Source organism: Trichoderma reesei (genome assembly GCF_000167675.1).
Source record: "Trichoderma reesei QM6a unplaced genomic scaffold TRIREscaffold_37, whole genome shotgun sequence".
NCBI lineage: Eukaryota > Fungi > Ascomycota > Sordariomycetes > Hypocreales > Hypocreaceae > Trichoderma > Trichoderma reesei.
Window position 1 is genome coordinate 14,164 of NW_006711184.1, and position 23,854 is coordinate 38,017.

At 55.4% G+C, this 23,854-nt stretch overlaps 9 protein-coding genes across 9 annotated transcripts; 5 read left to right on the top strand and 4 right to left on the bottom strand.

Annotated features, from left to right (window-relative positions):
- Window positions 1-278: 278 nt before the first annotated feature.
- Window positions 279-1,137, bottom strand: TRIREDRAFT_70520 (uncharacterized protein; the record flags this gene model as incomplete). The annotated part of the gene is made up of 2 exons (XM_006969648.1): window positions 279-938; window positions 1,033-1,137. 2 exons carry the CDS (start codon window positions 1,135-1,137, stop codon window positions 279-281), a joined length of 765 nt encoding a protein of 254 aa, XP_006969710.1.
- Window positions 1,138-2,286: 1,149 nt separating this feature from the next.
- TRIREDRAFT_112328 (uncharacterized protein) lies at window positions 2,287-4,197 on the top strand (the record flags this gene model as incomplete). Its single annotated transcript, XM_006969631.1, has 3 exons — window positions 2,287-2,860; window positions 2,963-3,210; window positions 3,502-4,197. 3 exons carry the CDS (start codon window positions 2,287-2,289, stop codon window positions 4,195-4,197), a joined length of 1,518 nt encoding a protein of 505 aa, XP_006969693.1.
- Window positions 4,198-4,400: 203 nt separating this feature from the next.
- Window positions 4,401-6,477, bottom strand: TRIREDRAFT_72800 (uncharacterized protein; the record flags this gene model as incomplete). The annotated part of the gene is made up of 6 exons (XM_006969649.1): window positions 4,401-5,309; window positions 5,435-5,451; window positions 5,567-5,682; window positions 5,752-5,855; window positions 5,935-6,285; window positions 6,367-6,477. 6 exons carry the CDS (start codon window positions 6,475-6,477, stop codon window positions 4,401-4,403), a joined length of 1,608 nt encoding a protein of 535 aa, XP_006969711.1.
- A 2,609-nt stretch (window positions 6,478-9,086) lies between these two features.
- On the top strand, window positions 9,087-9,881 carry TRIREDRAFT_112330 (uncharacterized protein; the record flags this gene model as incomplete). Its single annotated transcript, XM_006969632.1, has 1 exon — window positions 9,087-9,881. The coding sequence occupies one exon, from the start codon at window positions 9,087-9,089 to the stop codon at window positions 9,879-9,881; it is 795 nt and encodes a 264-aa protein (XP_006969694.1).
- Window positions 9,882-10,261: 380 nt separating this feature from the next.
- Window positions 10,262-11,961, top strand: TRIREDRAFT_124172 (protein kinase; the record flags this gene model as incomplete). Its single annotated transcript, XM_006969633.1, has 3 exons — window positions 10,262-10,601; window positions 10,671-11,005; window positions 11,109-11,961. Exons 1-3 carry the CDS (start codon window positions 10,380-10,382, stop codon window positions 11,959-11,961), a joined length of 1,410 nt encoding a protein of 469 aa, XP_006969695.1. The 5' UTR covers window positions 10,262-10,379.
- Window positions 11,962-12,347: 386 nt separating this feature from the next.
- TRIREDRAFT_124173 (uncharacterized protein) lies at window positions 12,348-14,054 on the bottom strand. Its single transcript, XM_006969650.1, has 2 exons — window positions 13,452-14,054; window positions 12,348-13,381 (listed from the first exon to the last, which is right to left on the bottom strand). The coding sequence occupies exons 1-2, from the start codon at window positions 13,570-13,572 to the stop codon at window positions 12,654-12,656; spliced, it is 849 nt and encodes a 282-aa protein (XP_006969712.1). The 5' UTR covers window positions 13,573-14,054; the 3' UTR covers window positions 12,348-12,653.
- Window positions 14,055-16,497: 2,443 nt separating this feature from the next.
- TRIREDRAFT_38833 (uncharacterized protein) lies at window positions 16,498-18,113 on the top strand (the record flags this gene model as incomplete). The annotated part of the gene is made up of 4 exons (XM_006969626.1): window positions 16,498-16,548; window positions 16,645-16,914; window positions 16,989-17,193; window positions 17,293-18,113. Coding segments are annotated over 4 exons (1,347 nt in total), but the record flags the coding sequence as incomplete, so codon positions are not given.
- Window positions 18,114-18,629: 516 nt separating this feature from the next.
- On the bottom strand, window positions 18,630-20,695 carry TRIREDRAFT_5979 (uncharacterized protein; the record flags this gene model as incomplete). The annotated part of the gene is made up of 7 exons (XM_006969622.1): window positions 18,630-19,336; window positions 19,390-19,635; window positions 19,695-19,745; window positions 19,834-20,197; window positions 20,292-20,458; window positions 20,514-20,547; window positions 20,624-20,695. 7 exons carry the CDS (start codon window positions 20,693-20,695, stop codon window positions 18,630-18,632), a joined length of 1,641 nt encoding a protein of 546 aa, XP_006969684.1.
- Window positions 20,696-21,542: 847 nt separating this feature from the next.
- TRIREDRAFT_124174 (uncharacterized protein) lies at window positions 21,543-23,657 on the top strand. The gene is made up of 3 exons (XM_006969634.1): window positions 21,543-21,682; window positions 21,765-22,971; window positions 23,058-23,657. Exons 1-3 carry the CDS (start codon window positions 21,656-21,658, stop codon window positions 23,597-23,599), a joined length of 1,776 nt encoding a protein of 591 aa, XP_006969696.1. The 5' UTR covers window positions 21,543-21,655; the 3' UTR covers window positions 23,600-23,657.
- Window positions 23,658-23,854: the final 197 nt, after the last annotated feature.

Sequence of the window (23,854 nt, forward strand, 5' to 3'; positions counted from 1 at the left end):
AGTGTCAGAAGACCGGCTCTTTTTCAGATTTCAGCTCCTCTTGGCAAGGACGACTACTCGATATTTCGATTAGCCAAAGCACGGAAGCTATATCTAATTTCTATGGAAATCTGGATGCACGATCTTTGTCTTTGCCATTGGCAGGAGACTGGGGTGATGAGATGCCTCTATTCCGTCTAGCAAACGAGTTAACCATCTAACATCTCAGTTTCATACAACACACGCTCAACATGCAAAACAGCCCACATATCATGTCCATCGCCCGTCCCTCCTCCTCTTCAAAGGTAGTTCATACCACCGTCAATGCCGAGAACTTGCCCCGTCATGAAGCTCGCCCCGGGACTCGCCACAAACAGAACAGCACTAGCAACCTCCTCCGGCGTCCCATTCCTCTTCACATGCTGCATCACACGAAACTTTTGCGTCAGCTCAGCCTCCTCCGGCGGCGCATAATCCGTCGAGATCGGCCCCGGAGCAACGACATTGACCGTGATCCCCCTGTCACCCAGCTCCTCCGCCCAGGCCAAAGTCAGCGTGTTGAGCGCGCCCTTGGTAGCAGAGTATAGCGTCGCGACTTTGGTTGCCGTGCGAGCAACAACACTGCCGATATTGACGATGCGGCCACCGGGGGAAGCAAGATGAGGCAAGGCGGCAATGGTCAACAAGTGAGGCCCGCGGACGTTGGGATGGAACAGGGCGTCGAACTCCTCGATTGTGGTCTTTGCCGGGCTCTCTTGCATCGTGACGTGTCCCGCGTTGTTGATAAGGATATCAATCTTGCGGCCTGGGAACGCGGCGATGGTGGCGTTGACGATGTCGGTGCCAAAGGTGACGGAGGCTGCGTTACTCTGCACGGCAATGGCCTTTACGCCGACTTCTTTGATCTTGGCGAGGCATTCATTGGCGGCAGTCTTGTTAGAGTTGTAGTGGATGACAATCTATTTCAGAGTTGGGTTCTATGTCAGTCACCAACTCGGGAAAAGATATCACATCTGGGTGAGGCGTAGCAAAATAGGGGGTGATTTTCCATACATCAGCGCCAGCCTTGGCAAGGGCATACGCAGTTGCGAATCCGATGCCGTTGAGCTTGGAGGCTCCGGTGACGATGGCGAGCTTTCCGCTAAAGTCGGTAGACATGATTATGTCGCGTTTTTGGTTGATATTGTTCGACTGGGATTGCAGGACTGATAAAGACGTGCCGTTGAGTCAAATTTTGGGTTACAACAGGAGCTCACGCCTCCCCTTTTATGTGAACCAGACCCCAGCGAGGCCATCTCCATCCTTTCCCAACCTCGATTCGAATCCACTTGCTAATTCTAGCCCTGCCTTCGAGATTTCCAGATACTCTCAATGGTCCTCAACACAAGGAACCACCATTAGAAATCCGGCTATTGATCGTGATGAGAAAAGCCCCCTTCTGACAAATGCGAGTAGGCTATCCATCTCCTTTGTACCCATTGCTACCCACCAAAGTCATCACGGCAGTCACAATAAGATACATATGCGAGTTCATACATATGAGTACCCGTCTGCCTATCGTCCGTGACCTCTCTCTTCTGCTTCTCCTCGCCCTCCCCACAAGCCCAGCACAGTCCCCAGCAGGTAACCAGAATCTCAGGAGACTTATCAGTCCTACAACTCAATTCATCATAAAGCTGTCCCGAGCTTCCAAAAGCCACTGGATCGGCGCTACAGACGCACGAGCAGGGATACCAGAAACCGCTTCCGGAATAGCCGCGTCCTGGCAGCGGGAGCTGGTGGAAGCCAGGCGGACGAGTCGGTTCAGCTGGAGAGGCCTTGATTGGCCGCCAGGGGGAGCTGATTAATGAATCGCAGCAACGTGGGTTCTGACATGATCGAGACTAGAGATAGAAGACTTTAGATGGGAGGGAGTTGTGGTAATCACTTTGTTGGAAGCCGTCCGAGGCGATGTCATCTCACTTCTTGCTGTTGCTACTTAAAGCTCCGTCTTCTCCTCCTATAGCCTCATTAGGCATATGGTCTTCCTCGTCTCGCATACAGAAACTGAAGACACCGAGGACCCCTGAGACTGTGCCGCTGGTCAACCAATTACACTACACGATACTTGTACACCATGCCAACACTCCGGACGGTTCACTTGTACTGAAGCTCTCATACTGACTCCCAAAGGACATCAGCCACAGCAAAGCAATAACCCTCCTCGCCCATCTCAACCAACCAGACTCGAACCCTGGAGCACACCCATACTCCCTGCTTCTTACAAATCACCTATACGAACAGAGTCAACTCGCCTAGGTAGACACAATGGCTCCCAAACAAGACAACGCACCCGAAGGCCCGCATCTGCTCTTCATCAACTCCACCGGCTCAGCCCGCGGCAGGCCCCGAGACGCACAGACGAAGCGCCAGATCCGGCAGCACGTCATGCGTGACATTGGCAAGGCGCGCCGGAAGCCGCCGCGGAACCCGCAGGTGAAGCTGCGAGTGCGGTCCGCGGCAGCAGAATCACAGGCACAAGCAGAAGCAGAAGCACAAGCTGATACATTAATGACGCCTCCATCATCATCAGCAGCAGCAGCAGCAAGGCCAGCTGTATCAGCAACGTCAGGGGCATCAACTTCATCTCCCTCATCTCCTCCTGTCAAAGTGTCCTTCTTACAAGCACAGAGTAATCTTCAAGCTCAGCCTCAATCACATATGCAGCTACAACCGCAGTCTCAATCCAACACATGCGGCACCCCCGTCCACCCCCTCCCGCCTCTCACGCGTCCCTTTTGGGACCAACATCCTCTCGCCATCCTAGAGCACAACTGGGCAATGGACGCCTTCGCAGCATATGGCCTGGCCCTAGCAGTCGCCTGGAACTCGTCCCTCACTAGTAAGCCTCAAGTCTTTTTCTCCTTATCTCACAACCACATCAAGGGTCGCCAAGTAAACAGACGTATTATATATTGACATCTTCTACTCCCAACAACAACAGACTCCCGCAAATCCCGCTTCTGGTTCCCCTTCGCCTTCAAAGCCTCCACCTTCTGCCGCAACTACCTCACCGGCCCCGAGGTCCGCACCGCCATCCACTCCCAGCCCACGGAGAAGAGCATCATCTTTGCCCTGGCCCGCTCTACCGAGATTGTGTCGTGCATCGAGACGAAACTACGGAATCCCGACATTACCGTTGCGACGGCAGACGACGTGATACGCGCCGTCATGGGCTGCATCTGCTACAATGTATGTCGCTCCCCGTTCCATATCCGAAGCCGTAACTGATCTCAAGGGGGTTGGTTTGGTTTCCTAGTACATCATTGCGGACCTGGATCAAGCTCGTGTTCATCTCGACGGCCTCAAACTCATGATCACCATGAGAGGCGGCATCGAAAGCCTCTCTGGAAACCAAGAAACCCTCATGATGCTATTCTGGTATGCCAAACTCCCAACTTCCCCCTCCTCCTACCATTCCTCTTTCTAACACACAAAAATCCCCCAAGGATTGACACAATAGCCTCCCTCCTCTTTGACCAGAAACCCCGCTTCCCACTCCCATCAAAGCTCCTCCCCCCTATCGTCCCCCGTCACCACCACTCCCACGAGATCCTCACCCCCCTACCCTACCACCTCATCAACCTCTGCCCCAGCCACGAAACCCACCATCTCATCGTCGTCTCCGCCCTCCGCGACATCGGCAGCCTCACCGAAGTCATCCAAGCCAAGCACGACGCCCGGGGCGAGGACCTCTGGAAGGAGGAACTCTTCCTCGGCACCCGCCTCAACCCCATCGCCTACCGCCTCCTCGATTCTCCGTCTCATCCGCACGCGAGCATGGACTTGCCCTGCTGCTTCACCGAGGCTCTTCGTCTGGGGGCGCTGCTCTGGATCCTCGGCGTCAAACAAAAGGCGCAAGCGTTCCCGGGATCGCCAGCCCTATACGTCAGCCGCCTGCTGCGCCTCCTGCAAAGCTATAGCGTCAGGAGCCTTGTCTCGACAACGCCCTACTTCATCCCTTTCCAGTTCTGGCTTCTAGTTCTCTGCGCAACCATGTCGGAACTCTCCTTCGAAAGGGACCCTGCCCTGAGAATGATTGCTCAAATGATGAACGAGTATGAATGGGGGTGGGAGCAGGTCATGGCAAACGTAGAGCAACTCCCCTGGATAAGCGGTTTCGAAGCTCATGTCCCTCCTCTGTCTGCCGAGGTTGAGGTGCTGCGAGGCATGGCATGAAAGGTGACAAAAAAACAAGTATGTATGATGAGCGCGTGTACCTGTAGGGAATCTTCTAATCGCAATAGTGACAGAACAGAGTAAAATGAAATATTATGACCCTCTCTTGCCATTTCCACAAACCTTGAACACCAGAGAAACAAGAGACACAACAGAGAGGCATCTCATAGATATAGAATGGAACAAACGGGAAGTGCTTGTGACTATGAAGCCTTCCATGTCGCCGAATCCAGCTCGTACGTTTCCGCAACCGGCCCAGACTGCCATCCAGCCCCGTACGTATTCGGCGTTGCAGGGGAGACCGTCGCAGTCCCCTGTTGATGCCCATGATACGGCGAGTGAGGCGGTTGATACCCTCCCCCGTGCACCGGCGAAACCGGCGGCTTGTACTCACCACTCCCCTGAAGTTCCGGCCGCGGAGTGCCGTAGTTGGGCGGCAACTCGCTGGCAGGCGTCCCGGTGCTCCCCTGAAGCTCCTGTCTCTCGGTGCTGTGAAGCTCGGGCACGACGGCGACGTTCGGGCCCATCTTGGCCGTGTTTTCGAGCTCGGGGGGTCCTTGGGGGTTTGGCCCATCCACTGCCGGCAGCTGCTCCCCCTTGTTCTTGTTGCGCTTTCGGCGGACGAAGAATGCCACGGCGGCGATTGCGGCAATGAGGACGACGCCGGCAAGGACACAGGCCGCAATGACGGCCGTCTTGTTGATGGAGTTTGTCTTTGAGCTCGAGCCCGAGCTGTTTCCACCACTCCCATCAGAGGATGAACCGTCTTGTCCCCCATTGTCCGAGTTGTTCCCTCCGTCACTGCTGCTGCCGCCGCCGCCGCCGCTCCCCGTCTCTGAAGGGCTGGCGGAAAACGAAGAGACTCGGTTGGTAGGGTGCGGGTACGTTTCCGTGGCGGTATCCGTTATGGACAGGACAGTCTCCTTCTCGGCCGCGCTGCAGTAGACGGCAAAGACGTCGAGGGCCGAGGTGACGTCTGCAGTGGCCGTGTTGTCGCAGTTCCACTTGACGTTGGAGGTGAGGGTGCTCAGGATCTTGCGGCTCATGCCGGACTTGATGCAGACGCACGAGGCGAGGGCTTGAGGGCCGGTGGCGCAGTAGATGGCCGTTTGCTGCACAAGTCGAGTGTTAGTATTTCGGTGATCTCGTCATGTATGGATTTGGAGCTGAGCTGAAAGACAACAGAAGCAGCAGACTTGCATGGAGGATAGCAGACGCAACACCGCTTTGGGCGCACGACCGCAACGACTTGAACTGGGGCAAGGCGGTAATGTGGTATGTCACTGCGTGAAGATCCAGATGTTAGTCCCTGTGTATCTCGCAGTAGTCCTATATGGAACGGCATATAAGAAGCCCTTGCTCGACATACTGTCTCCCGGAGGCCCTGGCGGCTGCGTAAACGTCGTCGTTCCGTTGTTCATGGCGCAGTATTCGTTGTAAAAGTCCTGGGCAGCGGTGATGTCGCCTCCGTTGGAGCACGAGTATCTTGGAGACGCCCATCATCCATTAGCACAACAAACCCACGCATCGATCCAGAGATGAAGCTCGACCTACCGAACAGACTTGCTAATCACGTCGCTGACTTGTGAGGGGATCCCACCCTTTCCACAGACACAGGGCGCAAACAGATTGGCGGCTTCGGGGCACCTGGAGATATTCTGCGCAGTTGGTCTTGTGGTCAGTTCTCCTCCCATCTCCGTCACGCACGTAAAAGGCCGTATAAGAGAGCAAACGTACATCCCCCATGACTGCCTGTGACAGAGCCGACTGAGCGCATTGAGGGAGATAGTTGATCTGGCTCAAGTCGGTGATGTAGGCCTCGACAACGTTCTTCGTCGGCGTCGAGAATGTGATGGGCAGGTCCTGGTTGCAGTACTTGGCCATGACGCTCGATGCGCTCTGCTGGTCGTCGGTTGCGGTGCTACCGCAACTGTTCCTGACGTCTCGCGAGATGGACGACGTGATGCTGTTGAAGCGCTCCGTGTTGGAGCAGGCGCATGACTGCAATTCTGTTTCCGAGTCGCCGCATATTGTGCCGTATGTGAGCGTCGCGATGTTGTATGAGATGGCGTCGGAGACACAAGGGGCCTGTGAGCAGGAAGCTTTGCGTTAGCCGTCTCTTGTTGCGACTGTACAAGGGCTGGTATGTTACAGAAGATCACAACCTACCAAGAGAGAGTAAATCTCCAGGTCCGTCACGTAGTTGAGATCAGCTTCGACAAGCGCTGCCAACGCGATGACTGGAGCGAAGGACAGCCGCGTCCGTATTGATCGGCGCATGGCCGGCTGTGGCTGCCCAAGGCAAGAACGCTATGTAATATGATTTAGAAAAGAAGGCGGGTGGTGAAGGTCGAGAAGATGCTGTTTTGTTATTCAGCTGCTGCTTCTCGAGAAGAGCAACTCTTGCAGCTCAGTCTATATTGGCACAGAAAAAAACACGACACCAGCGGCAACACCAGGGAGAGAGTCGCTTGTGACAAGCCAATATGGCGACACAAGACGAATACAAAAGAGGATGACGGAGTCAAGAGAGCTTTCCTCTCACACATTTCTCTCTCCCGCTTCTGCTTCTGCTTCTTCCTCTGCTTCTTCCTCTGCTTCTTCCTCTGCTTCCTCTCTCTCTCTTCAACCCATCACGGGGAACCCCTGCCCAGCGCCAACGGTTTAGAGGAATAGCAGCCCAACGGCGCCTTGGCAGCGCACCGGCAAAAGGAGCTGGGGCTGAAGTCCAAAGCTTGCAGCTTCGCCATTTGACGGGGACCCTTGACAGCTGAACTCGACCTGCAGCGCGCCATGGCCCTTTTTCGGGCTACGGCCACGAGCCAGACGCTGTGAGGCTGAAACGGAGCTCTCTTTTCGTCGTGATGCTATCGCGGCTAGAGTAAATTGCAGTGACCCCGCAGCGAGTGGTGGCTTTTTCTCATGTTGACGATCGTGTCAACGAGAGGAGACAAACGTGATGAGAGCCCTAGGGAGAGCCTCGTTATTTGAACTGAACCGGCATCTGAGACATGCAGCCAGGGGAGATGCAGCAGATGCAGCTCTTCTAGTACCTGACACGCTAAGACGACATTACTTTCAAAGTCACGGCAGTCGAGCTCTCATGAGTTATCCGCAGAAGCATTGGATGTGGAGATTAATGCCTAGAGGCGGCATTCTGACTCGAGATATAACCCCGTACACCTGAGCTTCGGTGTGACAGCCGACTCAACTCGCCCATTGATAAACACCGCCATTCACCCTCTCTACCTACCTATCGTGGAATCCTTGATCGCTGGCTGGCTAAATTACTAGCTCGCATAATGAGGGATTCACCATATCGATGACTGCCGGTATCTGTGGTTGATTCTGGAATAGAGTGAAGAATCTAAGAGGAAATCAAGGATTAGGAACCCGAGGAACCAGGTCAACCTTGGTAGTGTAGAAATGTCGGTGATGCGTACTTGTGTCTTTCGGCGAGTTGAAACCTAAAGTATCCATGCCTCATTGACGGCTGTCGCTCCAAACGTTAACCAGCAAGATACCTTCAGTTTAACCTTATTGAATAGCCATTTTAGCGTGTCTCTTGATGTCGGAAACATTCTGCTTTTCGCCTTCCTTGGCTTTGGTGTTGGATTTTTCTGGTCAGACGAGCTTACGAGATGAGATATAGACTACAGGGTAATTGAGTTGATGCATCGTTTCTGTTGGTGAGACTGGGCATCTTTCCACTTTGCGATTGAATGAGCCTGTCGCAAGATGTAGTTATTGCGGTCTCTGCAGAGCGAAGACAAGAAACAAGCACGAGACGCAGTTATTACTTGGAGGCGTTTAGAGCAGCTACCCGATGAGATGGGAATCTCGATCTGACAATGACGACGGAACAGCGAGAGGCGCCACCAATCTGGAAACACAAAAGTAACCAATTCAGGTAGAAAAGATTCAACAGTGACACCATGAATTTTGATTCAGCCTCATACCTATTGATGCCACAACGGCATGGACTATCTTGATCTGCAGTGAGTTTATGTACTTGCAGTCATACTTACAACATATGGTGAAGATGATAATGGTGCGGTCTATGGAAAGATACACCACTCAGACAGGAGTTTGTTCGAATTAGCCTAGGAATGATTCGGTTTCAATTCCCAGGCTTAGGCCACGGACTTCTACCATCGCTCCCGTAATTTACTAGGTGGTAACACATAACGTATATCCAATGTCGAGAGAGGAAGAGATTGGGATTGCTACACAGCAGACGGTATGACCAGATAGTCCATTGTGTGGCGGTAGTAAGGATGATGATGAGTACCATAGCTAGGTTAGCACGCATCACGTATGATACTCCCATTGGAAAACAGACCATACTCCCAACTTTCATGAACCATCTTGCTGTGAACGGACTACGAGTATTACCTTATATGTAGTAATACCCAATGTGAACACCAGTGAGTCGAACCTCTTAACGGCAATATTGCCCGCGAGGAGGCTTCGTCCAATCAAGTGCAGGGCAATCCCGTTTACGGAGATGCAGAAAAGGCGACTAACTGAGCCGAGTATAAACGAGCGAGCTCCACCGTGGAGGGGATGCGAGGCTTGCCGTCGACTTGTGAATCATTACCCCAGATTGGAAGAAGCATTGGATGATTGTCAATTGCTGTTAATATATAGGTAGGTATATAAAGTACAGGATCTATCTTGCCAGAAACATCAAGTCAGAAGGTGTCAAATCTGGAAGAACCACGCGTGTTATACATAAGAGCCACACAGTCTTACAGTCCAACGGTCTTACAAGCCTTCGTCCTCTACATCAGCTACATCAGCGAGCATCTGCTTGTCGGCGACAACCAGGTGAAGAACGAAGAAGAAAAAGAAAAGGCTCCGTGACAGCATTCTCAGCTCTGAAAAAAATGTATCTCCGCAGCGACCACGTCGAAACAGACCTCCGCGTCCTGCGGCAGCTGATCCGCGAGAACCCCCTCGGCCTCTTCACCACGGCCATCGCCTCCTCGACTTACCCCTTTCTCCAGTCCAGCCACATCCCCTTCATCCTCGACATCGACAATGAATCCAGCGAGACAGAGCTCGGCCGGCTAAGGGCACACATGGCCCGCGCCAACCCGCAGGCCAAGGCCATCATCGACGACATCAAGCAGCGCCAGGCCGCAGGCGACAGCAACCCTACGACTCTACAGCAAGACGTCCTCATCATGTTCACCTCCTCCGTCCAGCACTACGTCACGCCCAAGTTCTACACGGCCACCAAGCCGGCGACGGGCAAGGTCGTCCCCACCTGGAACTATGCCGCCGTCCAGGTATACGGCAAGGCGACGTTCTACATCGACACAAACGCAGAGGACACGGCGGACTTTCTCGACTCGCAGATTGGCGACCTGTCAAGCTTCAACGAGACTTTCACCATGGGCTACACGGGAGAGGGACCGCGGCCGAAGCCGTGGCAGGTGTCTGACGCGCCGGCTGCGTATGTGAACCTGAAGAAGAAGGCCATTGTCGGCTTCGAGGTCAAGATTGAGAGGATGGAGGGCAAGTTTAAGATGGATCAGGAGATGGGCGATGGCGATGTTGACGGAGTGATTAAAGGGTTCAGCGAGTTGGGGAGCGAGATTGGGACGAAGATGGCGAGTCTCGTGGAGGAGCGGAGGGAGATGGCAAGGCAAAAGAAGGCGAGCAGGGAGAGCAAGTGATGCATATCATATCTCATAAAGTGAAGCCATAGAGAAGTAAAGGAGCCGTACCATCCGAATTAAAGAAACTAGAAGGCTGAAGAAAATCAAATGGCCGTTGTTAGCTAGCACCAGAAGAGTCTTGATGATGGTTGATATCGATCTGAAGATGAAGAATACATGGAGTGAAGCTATTCAAAGCTCCAATCCCCCGCAACCCCAGACGCTTGCACATGTAATTGTTTGATCCCAGCCGTACTCTGTACCAGATAAGCCGCCCGATAAAGCGGACCCGCTCTATTTTACAGGGAGCTGGCAGCTCTTCAGCACCCGGACGAGTCAGTCAGTCAGGCAGTCAATCTTGATTGCTTCACCTAACCAAACAACCCGGAGCTTCACCAACGATCCATTGACGCTCAAGATTGGCCGATACCACCAGCATTCATCGAGTCACAACCTCCATTGGCACGAAAGAAGCAACAGACAAGCTGCAACACACCCGATCTGCAACCAATAAACATGTCCAGCAAACCAAAGTCAAGATGGGCCAACACCGCAGAAGACGCCGAGTTTGAAGCAAGGCTCAAGAAGGAAAAGGAAGAGAAGCGGCGCAAGAAGGCGCAGAAGCTGCAAGAGGAGGAACAGAAGAAACAAGCACTCCTGGCCGCCTCTTCAGCGACACCACGAACCGCAGAGGCCAACGACGACGACGGCGACGATAATAACCAAGATGCTTCAGCAGTACCACCACCACCACCATCATCATCATCATCATCACGGCCCTCGAAACGCCGCAAACTCACCCCCGAGCCCTCCAACACCAACGACACCATTACTCCCTCTTCAAGTTCCTCCTCCGCCCTTCTCCGCTTCGACGTCGGCACCTGGAAGCCCTGCCGCAGCGTCGACCACTACGACAAGCTCAACGACATCGAGGAGGGCACGTACGGCTTCGTCGCGCGCGCAACCGAAATCGCCTCGGGCAGGGTCGTCGCCCTCAAGCGCCTCAAGCTCGAGCCCGGCGACCCCAACGGCCTGCCCGTGACGGGCCTGCGCGAGATTCAGATTCTCAAAAAGTGCCGGCACCGCAACGTCGTTGCCATGGAGGAGGTTGTCGTCGGCAACGACCTCTCCAAACCAGACAAGTAAGACAGACAGACAGACAGACAGAGAGACAGACAAAATGCCTGATCAGACGCTGGAACCCCATTGTTGCTAACCCCGTGTGTCTTTTCAAACAACATCCAGCTCCATCTTCCTCGTCCTCGAATTCGTCGAACACGACCTCAAGAGCATCCTCCAGGACATGCCCGAGCCCTTCCTCTCCTCCGAAGTCAAGCGCCTGCTCCTCCAGCTCACCGCGGGCGTCTCCTACCTGCACCAGCACTACATCCTGCACCGCGACCTCAAGACGTCCAACCTCCTCCTCAGCAACCGCGGCCTCCTCAAGATCGCCGACTTCGGCATGGCCCGCCTCGTCGGCGACCCCCGCCCCAAGCTCACCCAGCTCGTCGTCACCCTCTGGTACCGCGCCCCGGAGCTCCTCCTCGGCGCCCGCGACTACGGCGCCGCCGTCGACATGTGGTCCGTCGGCTGCATCATGGGCGAGCTCATCACCCGCGAGCCCCTCCTCCAGGGCTCCAACGAGGTCGACCAAATCTCCAAAGTCTTTGAGCTCTGCGGCGTCCCCACCGACGACTCCTGGCCCTCGTTCCGCCGCCTCCCCAACGCCCGCTCCCTCCGCCTCCCCAAGCACACGCCCCCGCAGGCCTCGGGCTCCGTCATCCGCGCCCGCTTCCCCAACCTCACCGCCGCCGGCGCCTCCCTGCTCAACAGCCTGCTGTCCCTCGACCCGGACAGGCGGCCGTCCGCCGCCCAGATGCTCGATCACGAGTACTTCCGCCAGGACCCGAAACCAAAGCCCGAGAGCCTCTTCCCCACCTTCCCCAGCAAGGCCGGCCAGGAGCGCCGCCGCCGGCACGAGCCCGACGCCCCTGTGCGCGGCCAGGCCGTGGCCCTGGGCGATGTCGACTTTAGCGGCATCTTTCAGGGGAGGGACAAGGAGGAGAGGGGGGCCGGCTTCAGTTTGCGCATGGTCTGAATGGGGCTGGAGCGTGTTTGCCATAGTAGTAGCAACTTGGGATTCTGTTGCCATTACACCAAAGACCATCTAATTACATCAGAGACTATCTGGTCATGCCGTCTGCTTTGAAGCAATCCGAATCTCTTCATCTCTCGACTTTGTATATATATAGAGCCAGTTTTGTCAAGCTACCAAGATAATAGACGCAGCCTTTGCACACGAGCTAGGCGCAAGACAACATCGTCTACAAGCGGCGATTCACCTCTTCACGTGTCATTCCTCAGACCAATGCCAGGCCACACTCCCCCAATGTGAAGCAGTGCAAATGTTCATCAGGATCCAGCCCAAGACCCATTAAAAGTATACGTCATTACAACTTGTAGCTACCTATTTTTTCTTGTCTTCTTCATTTGATTTGGTCCATCGTGAAAAGAGTCGTCCAAGTAACTTTAATGCTCCTCCCCCTTGTTTATCCAAGCATGCACACGCGCAATCAAACGACCAGAACAAGGTGAAGCAAACAAACTCCCAACAGAATGAACAAAACGCCCCCCCCTTTGGAAATGACCCGTGATTATCGCCTTGTAATGAATTTCCTCCCATCTCCAAAAGCTTCATATGCAAAGAGCTGAACCAGGTACTATTGCAACGGCAGGTGGCCTGATACAGTCCGAGGTCCAGGCAGAATTCGGCTCGAGGTCCTGGCCTGATCAGTTGAGGTCCAGGCCAGACACGAACCAGGTGAAGCTGAGCACCGTCACCAGTCCCATGGTTATGGCAAAGCCCAGAACCTGGTGGTCAAACTTGGACAGGGCCGCGTTGCAAGCGTCGCACCTCCATTCGGGGAACGGCACGTAGGGCTGAGGCGTGTAGAGGCCAAAGGTGAAGCTGCTAAAGGTGCCCAGGTAGCCGGCATCCGGGACATCGCTGATGGCCGCGTCCGAGTCCTTGATGATGAGCGTGTACATGGCGACGGGGAGGGGCGACTCGACCGACGTCTCCTGGACGCTGCTGTCCCAGGTGTATGCGACAGACTTCTTGAACGTCATGTTGGAGGTCAGCGTCCAGGTCTCCGAGGCCGTCGAGCAGCTTATGAGGACGTCGACGGCGGTGGGGGTCCCCAGCAGGTTGGTGTAGTTCCATCCCCAGGTGATGTAGTCGCCAATCTTGTACAGGGCGGCGCTTCGGTCGAAGATGCCGGGCGTCTGCATCACGACGCTTCCCGGAGGGGACTCGGGGTCGAATTGCTTGTGATCCGTCGTTTTTGATCCCTTCTTAGCGGAGGTTGTCTTTTTGTCATCCTTGTCCGTCGTCTTGCTCGCGCCCTTCTTGGTAGTCTTGTCGTCAGAGCTGTCGCCGGTTTGGGAGGATGCCGGCGCGTCGGTCGGGGTCGGCTTGGCCGTGTTGCCCGGCAGCGTGGGCTCCGCAGTGTTTCCCTCTGTCAGAGCAGTCAATACAGGCTCATCCACGGCATTGGCACATGCCGCATTCATCGCATCATGACATACCCTTGTCCGCACGGACAACGAGCGCGTCCAGCTCGGGCAGCCAGCCGGGCCAGGCTGATACCAGCGGCGCAGCGGAGGAGAGGCACAGGGCCAGGCGCATCAATGTCGCAGTAGGACGCATTTCGTCGACAAAATATATGACTGTTGATTTTGAGAAAATAAAATGATAACAAAAACACAAGCAACACGCAAAGATGATGCCGATGTAAACAGTATCAAGAACCGGAAAGCAAGCTGGGTACTGGAGCCACCCACTTCCGGCTCAATGAAGGATCTTGATAGTCAAAAAAAGAAACTTGTGTTTGCTCGCAACAGAAGTAGATCGAAGCCGCGGTGGTTGAACAAAGACAATGGCAAGCGCCGCCTCGGCGGAACAGGGCAAAGATGGCCTTGTGGCTGTACCACGAGCGGGTCGGATCGTTGGCAGATGGACGGGAAAATCAGAGCAGCAGCAGCAGCAGCAGAGAGGAAGCGAGTGTCGGAGCCGTCAGGAGAGGCGAGACGGACGAGGAGAGAGAAGCCACGGACAAAAAAAGCGAGGGACGACGAATGAAGCGCAAAACAGGCGGCTGCTGGTGAGGGGCGACGGCGATGGAAACCGGAGATGCTGCTGAGAAGGACTGGAAAAAAAAGAGAAGCAGCGAGAAAAGGAGACAGACGAGGAGGTGCAGAAATCCCGAGATTTCCTTCTGCTGAGCCCGTGTACGAGCGTGTACGGAGTGACTTTGCGCAAGTACCTCGTGGTTCCCAGGCCCAGAATAGGCCACGCACCGCATCATGGCTTACCTAGGACTAGCGCTAACTGTTCTAGACAGGGGTAATGTTGGTGAGCCCTTGCCGGATCAGGCGTAGCGTAGGTATAAATAACACTGGAATCTCGCCCGCTGCCGGAGCGAGCAGGGGAGGAGGCGGCGGGGGGATACTTGCGCAATGTATGGGGATGGCGGGCAAGCTGCAAGTATCGTTCGATCCTTTGAGCGCCTGCTTACGGCAAGACGGGAGTACTTGGAGGTACTTGCTGGTGTTTACTGTACATGGGTGCATTATATTACCTTATGGGGTGAGAGAAGAGGCAGAGACTCGAATGGAAGCAGATGGCGAGGCTGTGATGGAAGCATGACCAGATGAACGACAATGACTTTTGACCTGAATGCTAACCAACAAAAGTTACTGCTCGGTAAAGAGGGCACTCCTGAGAATACTAGTCCGGAGCATCTGATTCGACGACTTAGTTTTACCTTTTTCCTGCCCAGCGTCCTCGTGTCAGGGCTGGTGCTTCGTATTTCTGCTCCCCCTCCGAGTGATGGTGTGCATGCCACACCCGTATCCGAGCCGGCGGAAAGTAGACTGTGTTAGCTGCTCAGCGGCCGGTTGTGTGGCTGCCCGTAACAGAGGGTACGAGCGCCATCAGCAAGCCATACCCGCACTTCCATACGAGGAGCAGCGCTCCAGGTGGCACTGTGGCGATGCAGTGGATCGATGGGATGGTGTGCGCTGCTGACGAGCTGCTTTTGTTGGAACTCCAACCCGTATCGTATGTACGAATGCCATAGGCTTGTAACAAGTGCCAATTCTTGTGCGAGCACAGCGCTGGGGATGGGATGCTGTGCTGACTGTGAAGCCCCGTGTGTGCGACTGGAGAATATCCTGATAGGTCATAGTAGCAGGGACTCGTCCTGTCCTGTCCTGTCCTGTGCTTTATATAGCCACCCATCTTGAGCATCAGGACATCTCATGCAGGCCGAGCTGCAAGTCATCCTCTGCGACTCCGCGCCATGCCTGGCCTGGCCTTTTCTGCGCAGTCAGAATGAGTTCAGCGCCATCGCGAGGATAACCCAAAATTCGTCATTGCGCCGCGTCTCAACCAACGTCAGATCTTTGATTACTTCATGAGATCTATTACTGGGAATGCTGCTCTCTTGTTGTTCAATTTGCGCCGTTGGAATTCGGCATTCTCCCTTGCATTCAGGCCGCATTCCGGCCGCAGCACGGCAAACCATCCGAGTCCGCCCGGCAGTTCAAATAGGAGGCGACTCTCTCTCTCTCTCCCTCCATCTTGCTTGCTTCTCTCGACAGAGCTGCAGATGTCTTATTTACGCTTGTATTGATTGGTCTCTTTTCATATCGGCATATGCTCTGGAGGATTTTTACCTTTGTTTTGCTGACGGTGATTTCCACTCATTGTTCATCCCGCTCGCTGTAAAAAGTCTTGCGCCTCATTATGCGCTGGCAGATGGTAAGTACTACTGCTGAGGTAGTCAGTAGAGTGGAAAACACAAAAGCACAGCGTCTCTTGAAGATATCACATCCACAATCGCCTTGTTGAACTGCTTCTTCTTCTTCTTCACACCTCACCTTCTGCCTTTCTGGTCATTGATGCCAAAGCCAACATAGTAGTCTCGTCGTATTACTCTACCCTCTTGTCCACTCCATTCCATCCGTTCTACAGTACATGCACCTCGTGTAATTCACCTCAGGTGGCATAATGAGAGAGCTTTATCTTATCGTCGCCTCTAACCAGCCCAGGCATAGTCTTGAGCTCTACCAAAAAAAATTCAGGCAGCTCTAATAGCTGTACGTCTACAAGCTTCAGCACCTACTACGGGCACCTAGAGCTGCTGTTAGTACCGCCTAGCACAGCACACGCTGAGCCTAACAAATGACGCCGCGCCCCGGGGGAAAAAATTGGCTCTGGCTTCAACACTCAAGCCCGCGACAAGACAGACACTCACTCAAAGCACTCACTTGTGTTTGCTGCCCACCTCGTCTTGTCATGATACAACCAACGCCTTCATTCGAGCATTGACTGAAGCAGCAGTAGAGCAGATCAAGTCTTCGCTGAACCCTGGCAGACGCCGCAATGAGGCCCGCCGTTGCCGCTTCGGCCTCCATCCCCAGAGGAGCCGCTCATCTCACAAGACGACGGCTGGTGGCCTCTATCCTGCAGACACCATCATGCCACTCACATACACGTCCTTTCTATACATCAAGGCTACCAAGGACAGCCTCAAGATGCTTCTCGTCAACGCAGCCTCGTCGCGTCGAAGAGAGAAAATGGTCCACCCCGCTGGCCAAGCAGCTCCATGAAGCCATCTCCGTAAGAAACCAACAATGTCCCCCTTTACAAGCCCCTGACTTGAGACCCTCATCATCATCTCAACATCACCCGCTAACACTGCTTTCTCCCCCTCAGACCACCGGCTCCGTCCCCGTGGCCAGCTACATGCGCATGTGCCTGACCGGCGACCTGGGAGGCTACTACACCGGTGCCGTGGGCCAAGGCCGTGATCAGTTCGGCACCAAGGGGGACTTTGTCACTTCGCCGGAAATCTCCCAAATCTTTGGAGAGCTGCTCGGCATCTGGTTCATCGCCGAGTGGATCAGCCAGGGCAGGCCTAGCAAGGGCGTCCAGCTCATCGAAGTTGGCCCCGGTCGAGGAACGCTCATGGACGACATGCTTCGGGTAAGGCCTTGACCATCTTTCATAAAAAACTTGTTCATACTCCCTTCCTTATGCTGAAACGTCTTTCTCCATAGACTATACAGCGCTTCCCGGCCATGGCCAGCAGCATTGAAAACGTCTTCATGGTCGAAGCCAGCCGCGAGCTGCGCGAGACGCAAAAGAAGCTCCTGTGCGGCCCTGATGCTCCCTCCACCGAGTCCAATGCCGGATGCCACAGCCCCAGCAAGTACGGCTCAATTCCCATCGTCTGGACCGAGACCATCAAGTCTATTCCCATTGGTGAGTACCACTGTAATCCTTTCTCCTTATTCACATCGTCAGTTCAACTGCATAGACAACATGGCTTACCATTGCACCCTCTCCCATTATACGGCATAGAGTCCGACAAGACCCCCTTTATCGTGGCCCACGAATTCTTCGACGCCCTCCCCATCCACATCTTCCAATCCGCCCCGGCAACAACGTCAAAACCCTCTCCCTCTTCCCAACCAGACATCACCACCACAACAACAACAACAACACAAACAGCATCATCCTCAACGCCCCCCATGGAATGGCGCGAAATGATGGTCTCCATCGCGCCCCCCAACCCAACAACAACAACAACAACAACATCCCACACCCCCAAATCCCACCACAACAACAACGACGATGAGCCCCCTCCCGAATTCCAGCTCGTCCTCTCCTCCTCCACCACCCGCCACTCCCGCTACCTCCCCGAATCCTCCCCCCGCTACCGCCGCCTCAGGGACACCTCCCCCAACGGCGCCCTCATCGAAATCTGCCCCGACGCCTCCCTCTACGCCGCCGACTTCGCCGCCCGCATCGGCGGCTCCCCCGCCCACCCAAAGGCCCGCCCCTCCGGCGCCGCCCTCATCCTCGACTACGGCACCGCCGACACCGTCCCCGTCAACTCCCTCCGCGGCATCCGCCACCACCGCCTCGTCAGCCCCTTTTCCGCCCCCGGACTCGTCGACCTCAGCGCCGACGTCGACTTCCACGCCATTGCCGAGGCCGCCACCCTCGCCAGCGACGGCGTCGAGGTTCATGGGCCCGTCACCCAGGCCGACTTTCTCATGCTCATGGGCATTCGCGAGCGTGCCGAGGCCTTGACCAAGGCTCCTGGCGTCACCCCCGCCAAGGCGACGGACATTGAAAAGGCGTGGAAGCGTCTCGTCGATCGTGGGCCCAATGGTATGGGCAAGGTGTACAAGGTGCTCGCCATCTTGCCTGAGAATGACGGCCGTCGACGACCAGTTGGGTTTGGCGGTGATGTGACGGAAGCTTGAGGGCATGATGCGGGCCTGAGAGCAACGGCTTGCTTGTATAGAAAAAAGTGAATAGTCAAAACTAGCCTGTAATATAAGAGTCTATCGAAACTTGATACCACGTACTGGCTCAGTTGGTGCTGTTGCTCGGGGATTACCTCTCATGTCTGGGGTCATTGGAAAAATTTGTGCCCCTTTACTGGTGAATGCACAAGGGTGCAATAATCGACTGGCATCAACACATCAGTACAGCTCACTACACCCTCGAAATTCTGACGTGTTTCTCGAGGAGTTTCCCCATAGCCCTTAATGATTCTTCTATTTTACACAAAAAAAAAACACCGTTAAAGAAGAAAGAAGAAGCCCGGTTCATAAACGCCGAGCGGCCTATCCCGTTGCCTCCCACAGTCAAGCGTGCTATTAACCAGCTCAATCACCTCCAGTCCATTACCGCTTCTTGTTGACAAGCTTGGCGTCCTCGTCATTGCTATCCGCCTCGCTCTCGGCCTCGCTGTCCGATGCCTTGTCGCCGTCTTCGCCCACCGCAAAGATCGTCTCGCCGTCCAGAGACTCTCGCGGGCCACCACGAGCGGTTGCCTGTGACTGCGCGCCACTGGGAGCAGGCCTGCTAGAGCCCGGCTGGGCCAGCCCAGCGCCTGTCAAGCCACTCTCCTGTCCATAGTTGGCAGCGGGCTTGTTATTGCCAATCTGCGCCTCTTCGTCGTCCGAGTCGTCGGGCATGCCAATGTCGCCAATTTCAAAGTTGCCGTCGTCATCCTGCGCAATCTCGTCACTCATGGCAAAGCGGCGATTGTTGGCCGTGGGACGCCAGATGTAGGCGACCCAGGCAACGTCTGCAAAGTAGACAATGTTGAGCCAGCCGTCCAGGATGAACCACCTGGTCTTCCAGTGAAAGGGGACGAAGTCGGGATCGTTGACCGACGCAAAGGTGATGCTGTTGAAGAAGAAGAAGGCAAAGATGACCAAGACGCTGATGAGGATGGCCCACCACAGCTTCTTGTACATGCCTTCTTTGACGTGCTGCTTTCGCTCACGCAGATCCTTAAGTGTGAAGCTGAGCGAGTTAAGCGTCCAGACATAAAAGGCCGTCAGAGTTCCGGCCAGCGGAAGGACAATCAGGAGAACAAATGGCCCTGTTGATCTGTCTTAGTACACGGAGGACGAAGGCATGACGACGTCAACTTACCAGCACTTTCTGGTGATACCAGCAAGCTCGTAACTGCATAGACAATACCAAACACAAAGTGCGCAGCAGCAAGCCATCTGACGTAGATCATTGTGCGGCCAAGGGTGGGCTTGACAACGCCATAGCCCATGCAGACGATGAGGAGCAGGAAGAAGGAGAACGAGTTTCGGGCCGCATTGAGGATCGCAACGACGATGAGGTAGACCTTACTCCCGACATTGGCCGTTCCGTGATGATTCTGGTAATCTGCGCAACTGTTAGTATGCTACGGGCCTGCCGTGCTATTTGTATCGATTTCCGCATACCGTAGAAACCCCATGTCAGGAGCATTTCAATAGCCAAGAAGATGAGAATAGCTGTTATGTAATTTTGCACCGCAACTGTAGCAATTTTAGTTAGTTCGGAAGCCCTACCCCCCAGGAATGATTGGGGACTGGGACTCACGGATGTCATGCCGATGTTGGTAGTAGAGAAAGGCCCAATAGACGGTCACCAAGGCGTAGAGAATGGACATTCCGCCGTAGAAAGGAAGTTTCGGTATCTGGGTTGCCGGCAGCTCGCCATAGGCATTTCGGAACTCCACGACGGCGTTGTACTTTTCAATGTTGAAGCCCTCGGTGATGACGCAGTAGTAGCCAGTCTTCTTGATGGGGTAGTTGATCGGGGTCGGGTTGTTGAGATGGACCGCCTTGCTCAGGATCAACGTGTGGGACTTTTCCGTCGCATTCGAGGCCAGGACAAATTCGCCTTTGTTAGTCGAGTTGCAGATGCCCTGCTTGATCATGCCGTCGTCGCAGAGCGCAAGTCGCTAAGTATTCTTTAGCATTCAAGGACAAGCCAGGTGCTTTTTGTGTAGGTGGTTGTCGATCTAGTCGGGTCGTGGGAGGGAGGGCAATCCTTACCGTGGCTTGGATATCTGGATCTGGGATGCCAATGAACTCGCTGTCTCTCCATTCGAAAATCACCAGGCTCGCAATGGGGTCGTCGCCCTGAGCGGCGGTGTCGTTGAGGAACTTGACGAGGATAAACGGATCAACGGGGCCGCCCCAAGACGTGCGGCTGTACATTCCTATGCCGCTTGTCAGTCTCTGGTTGAGAACCATGGGAGCATGAGGCAAGCAAACCTGTGCAGTACTGGCGCGAGTCTTCTTTTTCGTTCTAGAGAGCAAAGAAACAATCAGCCAATGCCCTCCCTTTGTCTCTTCGACAGACGTCCGCCCTCTGGGGCGCATACCATGGGAACTTCGAGTGCCCGGGCGCCGTAGAGCGACATGCCCAGGGCGAGAAGCCCGAGAAGAGCCCTCATGTTGGCGGCAGATCGGGGCAAGCACCAGGGGGGTTCGCAGTCGGTGGTCGTGGGTGGATGATCGCAAGGATCCAAGAGAGCAGAAGCTGCTTGACGATGGCGGGGGATCGGATCGGATCAGCGTCAGCCTATTGTTTGTCGGAGTGGTTGAGAGCTCATTCGGCGACTGAATTGCGCGGCACCAGAGCAGAGTAGAGCAGAGCAAAGCAGAGCAGAGCGAGGCGCGCAGGTTGAGAGCAGATCGATGTTGCTGCTGGTCCGGGGGGGGATTTGCAGTCGTCGGATTTTGAGACAGCAGGAGATGCGAATATTTCGAGTTCCTCTCGCAGAGAAGACGGAATGGCAAAATGAGAATAGAGCGTAAGATGACGAGAGACCCCGTCTGTTGTCGAGTCGCCAGGCAGAGGAGCACAAGGTTAAGGGTGAAGTGGCAGAAGAGGAAGCTGAAGCAGCTGGTGGTGACGCCTCCAGCGGTTCAGCGGTTGAACTCAGTGCAACGCTCAGCGGCAACGGACGGGATACAGGCGCTGGACCTGTCGAGGTGGCAGCTTCCGGCATTGGCGCGCGCACGGAGTACCTGGAGCTGCAAGCCATTCGGTGGTACGTAAGGCCACTTACGTTGCCCGCTAAAGTAGCTTTCGGCAGGGGTGCGTCTCGGTGTCTCGGTGGCTGCGAGTAGCTGGCGGGTACCGTGGCGGCGGCGGCTGATAAGCGATAAGGAATTGGTCCTGTCCAGAGAGCATCGTCATTTCTGCTTGCAAGATTCATACATCAATACCTACTTACCTTTACAACATACAAGACCATGATTCGATAGATACCCCCTTTTCCATATACACAGCTTGTCTCTCTACTACGGGCGCATTGTCATTCTGATTTCTCAGCTCTCTTCTCTTCTTCAATTGCTTCTTCCCACTTTTCTGATTCATCGTCCCTCTTCTCGTCCCTTTAGCAGCAGCCATGGGTAAAGGAACCGACAAGCTCTACGTGAGTCCAACCTCTCTGTCCTCCCACGCGATGCGCTCCCCTCGTCCACCGATTGACTGCCTGATCGACTGACATCCCACAGATTACCCATTCCGAATGGTCCTCGTCAGACGCCTACTCCGCCAGCGTCGGCGCCGGAGCCGGCTCACGCGCCTCGAAGTCCGAGATCCCCTTCCGCCGCCTCCCCTTCAACTTCTGCGCCGCCTCCCTCCAGCCCTTCAAGAACCCCGTCTGCACCCCCGACGGCACCGTCTTCGACGTCGAGGTCATTGACGCCTGGCTCGACAAGCACCCGGGCCAGAACCCGGTCAACGCCGAGCCCTTGCACAAGAAGGACCTGATCCGCCTCAACTTTGCGCGCAACGCCGAGTCCGACTCGCTGGGCGTCGGCATGAGCGACGGCAAGGGCGACCTCATCGACCCCGTCACGTACAAGGTCTTCACCGACAACACGCACATTGTCGCCATCCGGCACGGCAGCTACGCCAACGTCTTCGCCTGGGACACGGTCGAGCGCATGAACATCAAGGCCAAGATGTGGCAGGACCTCGTCGACGACCAGCCCTTTACGCGCGCCGACATCATCACCATCCAGGACCCCCAGAACATGGCGAGCCGGAACCTCGACACGTTCAAGTACCTGCAGGACGGCGGGCAGGCGCAGCTTACAAAGGAGCAGGAGGAGGAGCGCAAGGCGGGTAACATCAACGCCGGCGCGCTGGGCAGCATGGGCGACAAGGTGCTCAAGGCCAAGGCCGCCGTGGAAAAGGCGCGCAAGGCGAGGGAAGCCGGCGGCGACGTCAACAAGAGCTCGGGGGCGCTCGAGAAGTCCAAGCAAGGCACCTCCTCGGCCGCGGTCCGACACGCCCCGATACAAGACAGGAAACTCGCCGCCAACGCCGCGGCGTACACGACCGGCAGGGCCGCAGCCAGCTTCACCAGCACGGGCCTGACCCCCGAGACGAGTGGCGAGAGGGCGCTCCTGACGGACGAAGAGTTCATGCTCAAGCCGCGGCGCGTCAAGACCAAGGGCTACGCCAGGATAGAGACCAACCTGGGCAACCTGACGATTGAGCTGCACACCGAGACGGCCCCCAAGGCGGTCTGGAACTTTGTCCGGCTCGCGCAGACGGGCTATTACAAGGGCGTGGCCTTTCACCGCAACATTCCCAACTTTATGATCCAGGGCGGCGATCCCACGGGCACCGGCAAGGGGGGCACGAGCATCTGGGGCAAGAACTTTGACGACGAGTTTGACGGGCCCCTGACGCATGATGCTCGCGGAGTTGGTACGTTGCTATATCCTTCATTCCCTCACCCCCCCATCCATCCGTATATCGCTTTTGGTTTCAATGCTAAATACATCATCACGCAGTCTCCATGGCAAACAAGGGCAAAAACACAAATTCGTCCCAATTCTTCATCACCTACAAGCCAACGCCGCACCTCGACCGCAAGCACACAATCTTTGGCCGCGTCGCCTCGGGCCACGACGTCCTGTCCAAGATGGAGGCCGTCCCCACCGACGGCTCCAACCGGCCGCTCAACAAAATCGTCATCAAGGACGTCGTCGTCTTCGTCGACCCGTTTGCCGAGTTCCAGGCCCAGAAGCAGGAGCAGGAGCGCCAGGAGCGGCGGCGCGAGGAGATTCGGCGGCAGGGCGGCACGGAAGACGACAGGACGACGTGGACGGGCAAGAGGCTGCGCGGGGACGGCACCTTGGATGGCAAGGCCGACGGGGCCAAGAGCAGCGTGGGCAAGTATCTCGATGCGAGCGCCTTGTTGGATCAGGGGTCAACAAGGGGCAATGGCGGCAGAGCGGGGGCAGATGGTGATGCGGACGAGGTCGACACGTGGGAGGCGCAGCCGCGCAAGAAGATGAAGGCAGGCGGATTTGGAAACTTTGACAGCTGGTGAAGGATGCAAGACAAGAAGAGCATAGGAAACGACTTGAAACTGCACAACAGCAACAGCGGAACTGTTGGTCTCTCTGAGATACAAGCATCATGATGATAATGTAATACAAATTTTCTTGGCTACCTATATCCAAAGAAAAGGCTACGGACATAAAGGAAGGGGGGGGGGGGGGGGGGGGGGCAAAAGGAAGTCATGGCCAAACAACTAGTAAGAGGATAGAAATAGCAAGGTTAGGGAAGTAGATATAATCTATCA